Source organism: Rhineura floridana, chromosome 6 (assembly GCF_030035675.1).
Source record: "Rhineura floridana isolate rRhiFlo1 chromosome 6, rRhiFlo1.hap2, whole genome shotgun sequence".
Lineage (NCBI taxonomy): Eukaryota > Metazoa > Chordata > Lepidosauria > Squamata > Rhineuridae > Rhineura > Rhineura floridana.
The window spans coordinates 31,616,238-31,633,110 of NC_084485.1; the positions used below are offsets into that span (position 1 = coordinate 31,616,238).

At 41.5% G+C, this 16,873-nt stretch overlaps 1 protein-coding gene across 2 annotated transcripts in view; it reads left to right on the forward strand.

Annotated features, from left to right (window-relative positions):
* Nucleotides 1-16,873, forward strand: part of PREX1 (phosphatidylinositol-3,4,5-trisphosphate dependent Rac exchange factor 1) — a 334,614-nt gene that overhangs the window by 315,265 nt on the left and 2,476 nt on the right. For both annotated transcript variants that reach the window (XM_061631360.1, XM_061631361.1), the window contains exons 31-39: nt 3,511-3,552; nt 4,695-4,912; nt 6,588-6,687; nt 8,234-8,377; nt 10,059-10,173; nt 10,722-10,788; nt 11,609-11,796; nt 12,954-13,056; nt 13,559-13,626. In XM_061631360.1, coding sequence (XP_061487344.1) covers nt 3,511-3,552; nt 4,695-4,912; nt 6,588-6,687; nt 8,234-8,377; nt 10,059-10,173; nt 10,722-10,788; nt 11,609-11,796; nt 12,954-13,056; nt 13,559-13,626 — 1,045 coding nt within the window. The remainder of the gene's footprint in view (nt 1-3,510; nt 3,553-4,694; nt 4,913-6,587; nt 6,688-8,233; nt 8,378-10,058; nt 10,174-10,721; nt 10,789-11,608; nt 11,797-12,953; nt 13,057-13,558; nt 13,627-16,873) is intronic.

Genomic DNA, 16,873 nt, shown 5'->3' on the forward strand with positions numbered 1-16,873 from the left:
GTGAATTCCTCCGCAGAATTCCTGTACCAGTAGAGAAGGCACCAAGACCATTCTGGCCAAGCAGCCACGCTATTGGATGATGTAACAATCCCATGACTATGTTTGAGGGCTTTTGTGCATAATGAAGTCAAATTGCGGAGCTGCCATGTTGATCCATTTTCCTGACATGGAAATTCTCTTTCCTTTAGTTTCAATAAGGAGGGTAGTTATTATCTACTGTTTTTAAGGAGCACCAAGAGTTTTTTCAAGTTGAAACAGTTTGCTGAGTTTAGAACCTACTTCAGGCCTTCAAGCGAATGTGTAAGGTCTTGAACTGGGGAGGGGGGCATGCACACAAATCTTGCCCCCAGTATTCTAGTTTCAACAGTTTACACGAAACAGCTATGAATTCGGAAAGATGCATACATCAGATATAAGGAGCAACTTCAAGTGTGTTTAATTGATTCCAATTGATTTCAAAATGCCACTGCAAACTGTACTTATGGTGAAATACTTAGAGCAAAGATGCCTAACCTTTGGCCCTCCAGATCTTGTTGGAGTCAAGCTTTCCTTGGCCCCAGCCAGCATGGCCACTGGTCAGGGATGATGGGAGTTGTATAATAGCATCTGGAGGATCCGTGGTGGTGGAGGACCCATTAGGATGGTCTGCCCCAGACGTCTGATGGATCCAGATGGATTCCTGAATGCACTTGGGGATTCTTTGGAGCATGCACACGGGCACTCGGTTGAGACCCTGGTAGAGGGGTGGAATGCTGCAATCACCGGGGCATTAGACCGGGGCTGCAGCAGCCTACCATGTGGCAATGAGGGCAGCAAAAAAGGATTTTTATGCTGCCTCTATTGCATCTGCAGAGTGCTGTCCCAGGAGGCTGTTCCAAGTGGTCCGGAGCCTGGTCGGTGCAGTTGCCCCGGAACCGATGGAACATGCTAAGGCCTCCTGTGATGAGTTTGCAAAGCACTTTATGGAGAAAATTGATCGTATTAAGAGTGCTATTCCGTGCGCTGTGGACACAGTGAGTGAGCCAGAGGCGGCCAGTGGTGCTCCGTTGTTGTGGGATCGGTTCCAGCTTCTTCCTTCTGATGAAGTGGACAAGGTGCTTTCAACCTTAAAGCCAACCACTTGCTTACTCGACCCTTGCCAGTCGTGGCTCATTATGAGCTGCAAGGACAGACTGTGCGAGGGGATCAAGATGGTGGTAAATACGTCCCTGGAAGAGGGAGTAATGCCATCAGCTCTCAAGGAGGCAGTAATAAAACCAATTCTAAAGAAACCCTCCTTGGATCCCCAAGATCTGAACAACTTTCGCCCTGTCTGAAATCTGCCATTCCTGGGCAAGGTGGTTGAGCGGGTGGTGGCCGAAGCAGTTGCAAGTGCATTTGGAGGAAGCAGATTATCTGGATCCATTTCAATCAGGCTTCAGGCGTGGACAACGGCCTTGGTCGCCTTGGTGGATGATATGAGGAGGGCATTGATAGGGGCGAATGCACCTTCCTTGTCCTCCTGGATCTTTTTTGACCACAGTATCCTTCTGGACCGCCTGAAGAGGTTAGGCATAGGGGGTACTGTATTGCAGTGGTTCCGTTCCTTCCTCTCTGGTAGGTACCAGAGAGTGGCATTGGGGGATGAGGTTTCGGATCCTTGGCCTCTCACTTGGGTGCCACAGGGTTCCATCCTCTCCCCGATGCTGTTCAACATTTATATAAAGCCTCAGGGGGCTATCATCAGAAGATTTGGGCTGCAGTGTCACCAGTATGCTGATGGCACACAGCTCTATCTCTCATTCAAATCTTCACTGAGGTTGGCTGTAGAAACCCTATCCAAGTGCCTGGAGTCGGTGAGTGGCTGGATGGGAAGGAATAAGCTGAAGCTAAACCCTGACAAAACCGAGGTACTGTTTGTGGGAGACAAGGGAAGGTTGGGGAATGTTGACCTGGTGCTCAATGGGGTAAAATTGCCCCTGAAAGACCAGGTCTGCAGCCTGGGGGTCATTCTTGACTCCCAGCTGTCCATGGAGGCTCAGGTCTCGTCTGTGAGCCGGGCGGTGCTGTATCAACTCCATCTGATACGGAGGCTGCACCCCTACCTTCCCAACCATCTGCTCCCATCTGTGGTACATGCCCTGGTCTTCTCTCGCCTAGACTACTGTAATGTGCTCTACGTGGGGTTACCCTTGAAAACGGTCCAGAAGCTGCAACTGGTACAGAATGCGGCGGCTCGCCTGATTAAAGGCAGCCGCCGGCGAGATCACATCACTCCAGTGCTGAAGAAGTTGCACTGGTTACCGGTTGTTTTCTGGGCCCAGTTCAAGGTGTTGGTTCTGACCTTTAAAACCCTATACGGTCTCAGCCCAGTCTATCTGAAGGAGCGCCTCCAACATCATCAGGGATGCTGTTCAACAAGATCAGCCTTCTCTCTATCCCACCAGTTAAAACAGCTAGACTGGTGAGAACTAGGGAGAGGGCTTTTTCAATTGTGGCCCCCACTTTGTGGAATTCCCTCCCAAATGATCTCTGCCATGCCCCCTCTATGATGAGCTTCCGCCGGGCCTTGAAGACCTGGCTCTTCAGGCAGGCTTTTGGGGTGGGTTAGGTTTTATTATTATTGTTGAGATTTTTAATGTTTTAATGTATTTGTATGTTTTTATTTTGTACGTCGCCCAGAGTGGCTGGACAGCCAGCCAGATGGGTGACTAATAAATTTAATAAATAAATAAATTAGACACCCCTGATTTCGACAGATGACCACTGTTTCCCAAGTTTCCTAAGCCCTCTTCAAGCATCAGAGCAAATGGATGAGGATTTAAACTGGGGAGGTGACTGGGGCACATGCAAGTTCTGTGCCCAATGTCTGAGCACACTCACCACATTTCAGGCCTGCATACATTCAGCAGAACATGTTTAGAAGCTTCCCCATGATCAGGAACCTTGTTAATGTACATAGGTCTAAAGTGGAGCCAGTGTGCATGAGGGCATTGGGAGTGGGGCTTGTAAATATAGTTTGCTCTAATACTTTGTATTCAATTAAGCATATGTGAAGCTGACTTTTATGTCTGATTTGTGCCTTTCTCCTAGTTTATGCATGTAAACAATTATTTGTTGGAACCACGACTCATCAGGGCTCAAACAAGGAATTTGCTTTCAGTGCTGCAGCTGAGTCCTAGAACCTATGATGCAATTTCAGAAATGTGACCCCTGAGTATGTGCAGAGCAACTTACCTTTTCCGTTAAGTAACCACAGTCAGCCCATGCATAGCTGAGATTTAAAAACAAGGCATTCTAGGCCACAGGGTGCGGTTTCCAAATCTGCTTGTTCCAACATCTCTTAACGCAGGTATGGAAACCAGATGTGGCCATTGGCAATGCTTGCAAGGGCTGATGGGAGTTGTAGTTCAGCAATATCTGGAGGGCCAAAGGTTCCCCACTCCTGTCTTACTGGGACTCATCACCTTTCTAAGTGGAATATGATTATACTCTTTTTGTTTCTCATATCTCTTTTTCTTTTTTTTCCAGATGGGAAAAATCAGCTACTTTTGGCCTTGCTTAAATGCACAGGTACAGCATCTCCTTGATTTGCTGCTGTTTGCAAATGATGCTTTAAATGCTATTTAGGGACAGACATGCAATTACAAGAACATTCTTCTATTCCAGAGCAAAAAAAAAGTGTTAAGCAAATGTTATCAGTGTACATTTTATAGCACTGTGGTACTGGCAGAATAACAGTTATCTTCCTTGCATATCACATCAGTGATACTGGACACCCCTTTTATAAACTGACACTCCTTTTGTTCCTTTCGTTCCCATGTGCTCCCTGTTGTTGTGGAAAACTGAGCATTCCTTTGGGGAAACATGAGCATATCATATTGGAGGATGTCATTGCTTTGGTTGCTATAAAGCATCTTATACAGTACTATGGATGAAAGATGTCAGTTTTCGTTCTCTCAGTTTTTTTTTAATGTTTTTTGATGTTTTATATGTTTTTGCTAAGGAAGCCACAGACCTGAACTTACAAGATCTGAGCAGGGTGGTTCATGACAGATGCTCTTGGAGGTCACTGATTCATAGGGTCGCCATAAGTCGTAATCAACTGGAAGGCACATAACAACAACAACAATTGTTTTTGCTTTGTACGTCGCTCAGAGTGGCTGGTTAATCCAGCCAGATGGGCAACTAATAAATCGAATAAATAAAATAAATAAACAATTTCTCACTTTCCCAATCTTAAATTCAGTTCTCCACATTTCTGCAGCAATTTGCAATTTTTTTAAAAAAAACCTCATGAAAATTCTCCAGCATTTTAGTGCCAATTTCTCCTAATCAATACATTTCTGTATGCCGTTTTGACTAATGTACACATTTTTGCAAGCATTTTTTGTCATATAATGCATTTTTGCATGTTATTTTCATTCATTTATTCATTTTTATGCACATTTTCCCCTAATATGTGCATTTTTGTAAAGATTGGTTAATGAACTGCATTGCAAAATTCAAATAAGTGTGAATTTCAAAGATGGCTGTGTTTCAGTTCTCAAATTGTTTCAGAAACTTTGAATTTGATAGATTCAGCTTGAAATGCAAACTGAATCGAAGTTCTTGCCTATCCCTACAGAGTGAAATATGGAATTGTAATTGGGCACTGGGCTCAAGAAATGAAACAAATGGTAACTTCTCATTCCTGTGTGTTTTTTCTCTCCCAGACACAGAGCTGCAGCTGAGACGAGATGCAATTTTCTCCCAGGCTCTGGTGGCTGCCATTTGCACATTCTCTGAGCAGTTACTAGGTGCTCTCAACTACAGATACAATAACAATGGGGAGTATGAAGAGAGTAGCAGGGAAGCCAGCAAGAAGTGGCTAGAGCAGATAGCAGCTACAGGGGTGTTGCTCAACTACCAGTCCTTGCTCTCCCCCAGCCTGGTAAGGGTGGACTACAGTTTGCTTTAAAAAAAAAAAAAGGAACTGCACAATTTTCTCCTTACTTACCTCCTGACCAAATGTTCTGCCTGCCCTGGATAAATTTTCTAAGGCTGTGCAATTTGGACTGCTTTTATGTGCTATAATTGTATCATTTCCTTTAAACATAAATGGGCCCACTGCCCTGAGATGTTCTCTTACTCAACTGTGAAGGAGGTCTGAGCCAAATGTTGGTTCACAAACTCAGTTGACTCTCATAAATGCTTGCAATATGTCAGAAAAAGAATGGGCGCGTACACTGACTATGAATTTTGTATTTCTCTATTAACTGGTTGCATTTTGCTGATTTATGTAATTAGGTTGTCATGTAGAGTTGTGTTGTTTTTCTCAACCCACAAAAATTCAGATCTAAAGTGGTCACAATAGTAGTATTACCACAGTTTTATTTGTTCGGGGTTTGTAAGAGAGATGGCCAGCTACAAAGCAGAACAGCACCTTTAATAGTTAAGAGGGAATTTTAGCAAGTGCAGATCAGTGGTAGAGCACATGCTTTGCATGCAGAAGATTCAATCCCTGGCATTTCCAGGTGGGTCTGGTAGACCCCTGACTGAAACCCTTGAGTGCAGCCGTCAGTGCAGACAATAGATGGACCAATCTGACTCAATATAAGGCAGTTTCAGTTTTTAACCACTGCATTACATGCTGCCAAAATTCCCTCTTCTGTGTAACTATTGAAAGTACAGAAGGCCCATCCTCCTTCAGGACAAAAGCAAGAAAGATGGACTTGCACGGTTAAACTAAAAGCAGACCCTATGTTGCAGGTTGGACTTAAAGGTGGACCCTGGGTCTGCAAAGAGTGAGGATTAGTGCTATAGAGAGCATAACAGAAAAGGCTGGGAATGGTAGTAGATTGTGTGAAGTCTTCTGTCCTCTGCTGGTGCATAGCTGTATCTTGCATTGCATCAAATGTGTGCACAAAAGAGAAATGCACCAAATTCACACAAAGACAATAAAAGAGATAAAGTATGGTTAGGCTATATAGATAGGCCTAGAAATGAGAGGCCTTGAAAAATGACATTTTGACATTTTAGCTGGATGGATAGTCAACATGTTATTTGCATAGAGAAGGATACTTTCTTGTTTGCTGGAAAAATTTTCATTATAAAAGAACTGTAATGTAAGGGGAAATTTGTGTGTGTGTGTGTTCATATGAGACTTGGTTTCTTGGGGCTCACAATATTTAAAAATGTTTACCCTGACATTATCACACAGATATGATAGAAACAAGATAAGCTTTTGGGACAGTAATACAGGCATACATTTAATGGAGTTTTTTTACATGTAAAATTTGAAAATTCAGGATGTGTGTCAAATTTCTAATTTGTGCAGATTTTGTTTCCGCTTTAATCATTTTTAGCTTAGCCAATGTTTGTTTGGTAATGTTTTAATGTTGGGAATTCAGCAGTTAACCCCCGTATATCCACAGTATGGGATGAGAAGCAAACTTAGCCAGAATCACATTACAGAAAAAAAAACTTCAGTTGAGACATATGAAGACTGGATTTGGGGAAAGAATATTATTCCCATAATTCCATACTCCTTGGGAAGAGGGGCATGTGCGTGGGTCCCTATCCTTCCTTGCAGCCGATCCATCTTTTCCTATTTATTTCTCATTCAGAAAGAGGAGCGAACGATGCTGGAAGACATACAAGCCACCCTATCAGAGCTGGACAAAGTTGCTTTTTATTTCAAGCAACTGGATGATTGTTTTGTAGCAAGTAAGTTTATGCAGCATTTGCCTTTACTTTGTGCCGATTTTTTCCTTGCCTTTGTAGTTGTTCCTGCAATGAACTGGGTGTGGTCTGTTGCCTCTGTCCACAGAGACGGTGGACTTGTGATAAAAACTGCAAATGTGGTAATTTTTGCTGATACCTGGCAGGAATGGAATTAATCTTTTAATATAATTTTCTTCAACTCTTTGTTTTATTTTGTGGCTAGTTTTACAGTGTTGCTACTATAATAATGACATAGAGTATGAACACGGCACATTTTCCTCACCACTAGCCACCACTCACATAGGATTAAGGGGCAAGAGTTCCAAGGCAGAGGATGGGACTTTCAGGAGGGCTTAAGTCCCAGTACCTCTTATTTTAGAAATTAAGCGTTGCACCATGATGACTGTTTTAGGTCTTTGATTGAGATAATCATTTTAGAAATTTATATTCTTGTAAGGTTGATTCACAAATGCATATTTATAACTTGATGTCAACAGTAATGTCTAAACAATAGATGATTCACAGCACTGGAAGTGTCGGTTGCTCCCATGGACAAAAATAATATTGTTTGAGACAATGTTAGATGCTAAGAAATCTCTTTGTTGAACCTAGGATGGGTGGTTTCACACATACAAGTCCACACTTGCTGGTTTAGGCTTTGGCTGTGTTTGCACATAACAATAAGCCAGACTTTCTCCTCCTTTGGCAACCATTATGCTTCTGCTGCAAGTGTTAAAGGCGTAGGTCACATACAATAAACCAAATCGCTCCCACTTTGCTAGCAAGAGTTGGATAAACAAACCAGGAAGTTTTGGCTTCCTGTTGTATCTGAACTAGAGATCATGGTTTGTTTCTCCCTAACAACCTGAAGCCATCCTTTGCTGTAGCTTGCTGCTAGGGGGCAACAAACCACAATCTCTGGTTCAGATGTAGCGGGTTTGTTTATCTCACTCATGCCAGGGGAGAAACAAAGTGGGAGCAATAGGGCAGTGTGCACTGACACACTACTTGTAAATGTAAACCATGATAAGCCAGAAAGTCTGGTTTATCATTAAGTGTGACAGTGGCCATTAAATGATGAACTTGAATGCATCTGTGACTCAGCGGTAGACATCAGACAGAAATGTGTTTCTTGTAAACTAGCCAGTTAGCTCAGTTGGTTTGATTGCAATGCTAATAATATTCGTGTTACAGGTTCAATCATCCATAAGGGCCATGTCTAGTTCCTCAGATTTAGGCAGGATAGATCCATCAGTAGCTAATTGGAACCTCCATGTTCAGAGGCTATATATCTTTGAATATAAGATATTGGGGGAAAGCAACAGGGGAGATCTGAGGCTTTTATGTCCTGCTTGTTCACTTCTTTGAAGCATCTGGTTAGCTACAACCAGTAACAGGATGCTGCACTAGATTGATCCTTGGTTTGCTCCAGCAGGACTCCTCTTATGCTCTTGGTTATGAGATCTCTGTTTTTAGAATTTCACTCTTGCAACCCCATCATAATTGGTTATTTCTGTGCTTCAGAACATCTGTATTTTTGTTTCCCCAGATACTCATGTATTCTATCATGTTGAAGGAAACAGACAGGTTTTGAAGGTTATCTTTTATCTGGACAGCTACTACTTCTCCAAATTGCCTTCCCGTTTTCAGAATGGAGGAAGCCTGAAGCTACATGCTGTGCTCTTCACAAAAGGTGCAGGTGAAATTCTTTCTTTCTTTCTTTCTTTCTTTCTTTCTTTCTTTCTTTCTTTCTTTCTTTCTTTCTTTCTTTCTTTCTTTCTTTCTTTCTTTCTTTCCACTGATGTAATTAGGGCAAATCAGGCTCTAATTGAACCTTATGTGATAAAGATGAACATTACCCGAGTTCATGGCTCTGTCACAGATTATTAAATAGGAAAACTGGCAAAGACCGAGACAGTGGAAATTAAACTTAAGAAAGCTTACGCCTAATCAAAGCAGGAAAAATATACCAATTAGAAAACATTTTCACAATGCTGACAGGATGAGGGTAAGCATAAGGTCAGCCACAGTAAGCTTTTTTATTTTTTACTAGGCTATACATAAGCCTTCCCCAACCTGGTGCCCTCCATGTTATTGGCCATGCTAGCTGGGGCTGATGGGAGTTGGAGTCCAAACATTCTAGATGGAGAAGACTGCTATATATGATGGTAACAGAGTCATCTGTTTAACCAGATCTGCCACAGTTATGTGTATCAGTTGAGGGTCCCATTTTTAGGTTAAAAAGTGTGGGGAGTGCTAAGCTCCACCCATCCACAGCTTGCTTATTTATTTTATTCAAATGTTTCATTCTACCCTTTCTCCAAGGAACTCAGTCTCACATATATAGTCCTCCCACATTTATTCTCACAATAACCCTGTGAGATAGAGTAGGCTGAGAGAGAGTGACTGGCCCACACTCAGCCAGTACAGAAAAGCAGCAGGTGCGTAGAGGATTCAGGTCCCTCTCTCCTGTGCACCCCTTTTGTTCTGAAAATTGGAGTACCATGCCCTGATGTATCTATGTATTTCTGCTGATGGGCTTGGCCTGCTGTGTTGTAATGCTGGAGGGGGGCTTCTGTGTTGTGGGACCCTGACTGTGAAATTCCTTCCCTCTAGAGGTGCAGATGGTATAACTTTAATGGGCTTCCATCAGCAAGTGAAAGCATATCTGTTCTCCCAGGCCTTTGGGGGAAATTATGCTGTTTCATGTTTCAGGGTTTTTCCTGTGCAGCTGTATTTTATTTATGGTTGATTTTGAATATTGTGTTTTATGAAAGCTTTATGTTATATATGTTAAACTGAATATACTATGTTGGGAGCTGCTCTGAGATCACTATATGATGAGGGGCACTTTAGAAATTTGGTAAATAATATAAAATAAATGTGGTTGGGACAGATCAGGGTTTTTAACTCTCCAAATAGCACACTGTCTGATTCCAGAACAGAATAAGTTATGATTTGGTCAGAAGTTGCTTAAACTCACATTAAGAACCAAATCTAAAGTCATAACTGAAACAAAAACTGCCAAGACAATACATGTTTTGTTTCTTTCTTCTTGTTTAAAATTAAATATTAATGAATTTAAGTGTATGGTCATATAACTGGAAACAAAAGTATACTATATTCTCGCTAAGCAGAGTATGGCTAGTCATTTTCTCTCAATCTCAGTATACCATCTGTGAAATGGGAATAATTACAACCTCCCTCATGGGGGCCATAGTAAGGGAAGATAAGATAAGGTTTGTAAATTGCTTTTCATTCTAAAAAGTGCTGTGAACTTCCATATTATGAGATCGTGATGATGAAAGTAAAAAGAATGAAACATACAAGAATTTATAATAGATAAATGCTATTTTTCATGAAAATCATTACAGCCCTTGAAAATCTAGAAGGCCAGTCTCAGCCAGGTGTTTCCTCTCTAGAAGAGCTCCAGCAGCAAATTAATTCCACTTCTCTTGAGAAGGTGCAGCAGTATTATCGCAAACTCAGGTACTGTGATATAAATGTTTCTTGACAGCCTTTGAACTAAAACTATTTTTTTTAAAAAAAGAAGAAATTATTAGATGTGTAGATGGATATTTACATGGTAGCATGTCTGCTCATTTTGAGTTTGAAACTATACATTCAAATTGATATTTTCTTAATTCAAGTTTTGTTTCGGTATTTAATAAAAGAAAGAGAATCTTTGTTATGTATGTCATATAAAAAGAGAAAGAGAAGTAAGCAATTTGGGATGGGATGGAAATGTTCCAGTAACTGATCCTGGTTTCATGGGCTGCATGCACACCATACATTTAAAGCACATTCCACCCACCTGCCCCAAAAAAGAATCCTGGAAAATGTAGAACTACAGTAGAAACAAGTCAGTTTTAAATGGAAAAAAAGACTCTCTTAATTCTGGAACCACTCCTTAGACCTTAGAAACATATTTGGTCATGGCTTTCTGTTGGCTAGTTCCTCATCAAGAAATACTTTGTAAGAATGTTTGAAACTAGATGACCACAAGCCAGTACAGATTATTTACTGCTTAATTTCAGGACATTTTACCTTGAGAGATCCAACTTGCCTACAGATTCCAATACTACAGCTGTGAAGATTGATCAGGTACAGAAATCACCTTTCTGATCATATACATGTATGGTTTCCAAGAAAGTGAAAATAGAATAGGGTGCTGCTGTTACCAAATTATTGGTAGAGGCACATGTTACCAAATTCTTCCAAGCTACACAGGAAGTGGATTGTGAAAGACCAACCCAAATTGTGTTCGCATTTTGACAAATTTGTAGGGCAGTCCAATATCTCAGAGAGGTCGTCAGGTCTCCTGGTGCATTCACCATAGCTGCCCAATTTCCCTGCTTTTTAAAGTTTGATAGAAATATCTGTGGGCTATAGGTACATTCTTAAACCGCAAGGTTTTTTGCCTATTAGTGAATAAAAGTACCTACTGGGTGGCCTGATTTGCACTCGGGCAAGGGTTTAACCCTTTCCTCTCCTCCTGCAGTCCCAATCTAGATTTTCCTCTGAAGCTGCTATTAGCCACAGAAGAGAAAACTTACAGGCTTAACATTGTAAGCTTGTAAATTTTCCCTTTTGTGGCTAATAATGTAGCCGGGGGTGATCTGGATCAGGGTCATGTTGCACAAAGGAAGGGTTAGACACCATCTACTCCCCCGCCATGGCCCTCATGTAGCTGCTCTCCATGTAATTGTTTTACAAAAAGAATTTTACATTGGGAACTCTGATGGAATGGTCTATGTCTCCCATGGCAAATAACTATTTCAGCCTACCATTTTGGAAATTGCTCTAATGAATGGTTGTTGGGATAAGGATTTTGACTGGGTACAATGGGCAGCGTGGGGAGAACCTGTAGGTACAGAAAGAAGAGGTGCTCTACTGATGCATTCTTCCTTTGTAATTTTTGTAGCTTATCCGTCCCATCAATGCAATGGATGAACTTTGCAGACTAATGAAATCTTTTGTCAGCACTAAAGGCACCCAGTCAGGATATTCCAGCAGTTATGTAGCAGGGGCTGGACTGCTGCCTATATCCTCTGAACTTTGTTATCGCCTTGGAGCCTGCCAGGTTGTAATGTGTGGCACTGGGATGCAAAGGTGAGAGTTTGCATGTGACTAAGGCCTAGACATAGACCTATTGGGGGGGGGGGAGCTCTACCAGTGCAAGTGGGGATTCAACATGAATGAACGTTTCTCCATACAAAAATAAAAACAGTCCCTCTGTATATAAAATTTGATGTCAAGGAGAAGGCTATGGGAGAATATCTAGAACTCCCTAACCTCTAGTTTTCTGTTTTGAGGATTTGTTTGTTTGTTTATTGTTTTTGCATGGAAAAACATTCAATCATGTGAGTCCCCACCTGCAGTCTGAAGTGGTACAGTCCAGACACATAAGATTTCTGCTCATTTTCTACAGAGGTGACTCTGCAGGTGGCTCTGGAATAAATTAGCTTATACTTTCACCTTTGGCTTACTTAAACTTGAATGTGTGGAGTATCTTTCACAAACATGTATGATGATTTGTTTCCACTTCCTTATCTTTAACTTGACCTGTCCAGAGTTGCATATTTTTGTTTTTGTTGTGCAAGCAAAATTAAAATGATCAACATAAAAACTAGCATAAAAGCAAAAGTGGTTCAAAACAGAAAGGCAGGACTAAAAGCATAGCAGTGGCCAATTGCAAACTATGCCCATTTTAAAGAAATGAATGCAGTTTTCATCTGTAACTCTAAGAGGATAGGACCGTTGAACTGCCCGAGTGATGTTTGAAAATTGGCTAAACAAAAACCAACCAACAAACAACTCAAGCAGAGCAATCCTGAGGAACAGGGAGTAGCAGGGCAGAAGCTGATGGTGGTCTGCAGCATTTTTCTTTTTACAGGTGGCAGTTGCCCTTTTTTCTCCCTTTGTTTCCTGTGCAAGGGAAGTAAACCACACCAGCTTTAGGGCTAGCATAGCTTTTCTCCCACACAGGTTGTCAGAATGGGAGAGCTTTGAAACCTGCGGATCCACAGCTCCTCCTGACATGCCTCCATTTTGTTCTCTCCAGTGTCAGAGTGGAGAAGCACTGGCTGCAGAAGGAGGCTTGCAAGGTCAAATCTCCCTCTTTGAGAGTGGACCTCTCTCAAGGAGATCCGAAAATCCTGCAGCCCCACTGACACCCTCCCTGGGGCCATAGGGTTGCACCTTATTCCAACGTATATGGAACAGGTATTCAACTCCTAGATGTCACATTCTTTATGTTCTGTTTTTAGGAGTACGTTGAGTGTGTCCTTGGAACAAGCGGCTATATTGGCTCGAAGCCATGGACTCTTGCCCAAGTGTATCATGCAGGCAACAGACATCATGAGAAAACAAGTAAGCATGACTAAATAGTTAAATAAAAAATATTTCAAATAGCTCATTTGTTTGTATAACCTAGGGATGTAGATTGCACTCTGGTCATAAGTACTTAAATTTTTACATGTAAAATGTCAGTGAGTGTTACATTATTTTAATGGTGTCCAAAATATGCATAGGAGAAAGATGCACCTTTTTGCAAACATGCACAAACCTGTAAAGTATGTTCTTAAAGGGACAATGGTCTTTGAATGGGCAGTAGTGTGTGCACGCACACAATTCTGTGCATAGTGTCCATATTCTTGTTTCCATTCCATTGTATTGTGATAATCTCACCGTATTGGGTTGAAGCAGCTGCAAAGTGCTTTGGGCACTACCCTGGTGCTTTCCAAAGCTGCTAACCAAAGTTAATGGGTTTTGAAATAAAGATCATATACTTCTGTTTTCATGTTTTTCTCCAGGGTTTCAGTGTCTTACTAGTATTGCCAATACCATCCATCCATTCTTGTGTTTTCTTTAGGGACCAAGGGTTGAAATCTCTGCAAAAAATCTGAAGGTGATGGATCAGATGCCACAGTCTGCACCCAGGTAGGTGATTGTGTAAAGCAAGGACTTCTCCTGAAGAAATGAATATTCAGGCATGTATATAAAATTTATACGCACATATTAGGGATAGAGGAAATGTTCATTTAGTTTCCTTTTCACAGCTGACCAATCCAGACCAATGCTCCCAACTTTGCTTTTGGATAGACATACAAATCCTAGCTGGATTGCTCCTCCTATCTTTTGCTATGTAGTTTCAGTTCACAAAAAGTGCACACAAAATAATTATTTTACATAAAAAGCGTTCAAAGTTTGTGCTTTACAGACGGATGCCTTGAAAAAATGTGCATCTTACATAAAATGCATACAATTTGTCCTTCATAAAAAAATCCTTGTGAGAAATATCTGTCCAAGTTTAGTTGTAGGGGAAAAAAGTGTTACATCAAGTGAGTTTGTGGGCTTTTTGCTATTGGACAATGAAGCTTTTATCTCAATGTGTGTGTCCTTATTTACACTGGCAGCTAGGAAGTTAAGAGCTAAATCTGTGTCTTTGAATGATCTGTGATTGTAATGGCATATTGCTAAAGCAATGAAACAATTACAAACTGTACAAAATGCATACTGTTTAAATGCAGACATTTTGTATGTTCTTTCAAAAATGCACATAAAACAGGCTGGAATGTATCTATGAGTTGAGCACAAGTGACACTGAAATGGGACAGAATTAGGCTGCATAGTTCATCCCTAACATATATGCACACAACACTGCTGCAGCCAACACTATACTAAGCTCAATGATTGCAGCAGTTTTTGTTGTTTTGTTTTGTTTTTTTTAGCCATTGTTCAAGCTGTCTCATGCTCCCCCCTCACCCTTTTGGGTTGTTCTGTTCTGTACAAAAGAAATCAGTGACGGTTGTCTTCTGGCTGTCAGGGCATTGTCAGCTGCCTGAGGAGAGGCGAGATGCTACAACAGCAGAACTGACAACTGATAAGCAAAGATAATTCATAAGCTAATGCTTTGGCTATGGGCTACAGGAAGAGTTTAAAACAGCCCAATCATTAAAATGATTTCTGTCAAAATGTGTTTTAATGAGGAAGCAGCACATGGATTTAGGACTTATAAATGTTTAAGTGATAAAGGAAGATTACCCAACTACAACAACAACTTTATTGCAATCATAGCCATAAGCCTTTTGCAAGTACAAATACAAATACAAATACAGATAAATGTACAAAATCAAACAAACGTTAAACAAATTAAAAAGAAGAAATAAACCTATGAATCTGTTAGTCTATGAATAAAAAACTCCCTCAGTTTTTGTGCGGCTACTGCAAAATTTGCAACCGCAAGAGAAACTGATCTGGAGTAATCCGATAAAAGTATATTAACCTTATCCTCATCGGGGTAAGATACTATTGGTTCTAAAAATATTTTTTAAAATTTTTGTCTGGGTTGTTCATAAAGAGGACAATGAAGTAAATAATGATGGATCTCATCTACAGCAACACAGCCATATGAACATTGGCGTTGAGCCAGAGGAATACCTTTATACCTGCCCTCTAGAAAGGCTGAGGGCATGACTTGAAATCGAAGAGCCGTAAAAGCTCTTCTGATTTTTACTCTGTCTATAGTATCAAGGTAGTTAGACATATAGTGATTTAACTTAAAGCGTGGATACCAACGAGAAAAGGGTGCCATCATAATATAGGCTCGATCTTGGCCTGCATCATTCTCAAATATGTAATTACGGAGGGCTATTCTATTTAGTTCTAGCACTAAACCGTTCTCCATCAGGGGGCTGATTATCCAAAACAGCTACTCATGGCTTATCAGCCCAAGGGGTTCTGGAGCAGAGAGCACAGACCTAGTGCAAGGGCCAGCTCTTCCTGTCATCCCCCCATTCTTCTCTTTGTAGTGAAAGTGCTGCCGTTGTCCTCCTTCTCATCCTGTCACACCTCCATTCCTCATCCTTTGCCTCTACCTGCTCTTTTTAATTTTTTTGTTTTAAAAACACGTTTTTCTCCCAGCACATTCACGGTGGCAATGCTGGTGGCCTGTCCACCTCCTCCTTGCCCCACCTTTCTCTGAAAAAGGGCAGTGGGGAGGGCTCCTTAGCTTTGGACAATTCCTGTGCTCCTGCTGTGGTTTGCCTTGGTGGCTAGAAAACTTTTTAAAACTCAGATTATTATTTTTATTATTTTCTTTAAAATGGCTTTTAAAAAGTGTAAGTTTAAAAAACCTTTGTAGCTGCAGAACCACAGTGATGGCGGCAACATGCTCCTGGGCATCTTCCCCAGACATTTTGGCTCTGAACAAGGTTCCCCTTGGCCCTTTCTCAGAGTGAGGTGAGGCAGGGAGGAGGAGGTGGAGGCAGTGGCAGAGAGACATGTCTCACTAGATGGGTAATAATGAGGCAAGCGAGAGGCTGCCACCTGAGAAAATTGACTCATTTCTCTCATTATTGAACCGGCCCTGAGAGAGGCCCTCTTAGTCCTTGACAGTCTCATTGACCTCTAAGGTTACCAGCTCAATAGCTGATGATGACGACTGGACCTCCTCTGCATGTCTTTCAGATGCATAGACAGTGAAGAGCAAAGACCAGTTGTAGCACAGATGTAATGCCTGAAGCTAGGATACTGTAATCCATCCCAGGTGACTGGCAGGCCCTCACTGTTGTAGCAAATGTACCTGCCTTGCATCTATAGAGAATGAGTTTAACTAGTTTTAAATGTTGCGGATCAGAAATGTAAGTTAATAGCAAGTTGTGGCCATAGTTCAGCCCATTTACTATCTCATGTTTTCATGCTGAACGTATGGGGCAAAGTGTTCATAAGCCCTTAGCACTGCTTTTGAGAACATTCTCTTTGTCTTGAGCATTTCTTCTGTATCTAGATATGCAAACCTAGTTTCTGTTGGTCTGGGTTTTCAGTTTGCTTTATCAGGGCTCTTCTGTGAGCTGAGAACCTCTCAGAGAGAGGCCATACCTCACTGGTAGAGTGCATGCTTTGTATGCAGAATATCCTAGGTTCAGTCTCCACCATCTAAGGCCCCATCTGCACTATACATCTAAAGCAGTATCATATCATCTTAAACAGCATCCCTCTTCCTAGGGAATCCTGAGAACTGTAGTTCTGTGAGGGGAGTAGGAGTCTCCTAGCAACTCTCAGCACCCTTAACAAACTATAGTTCCCAGCGTTCGGGGGGGGCAGGGAGCCATGACTGTTTAAAGTGGTATGATACTGCTTTAAATGTATAGTGCAGATGCAGAGCTTGGAAAAGTTACTTTTTTGA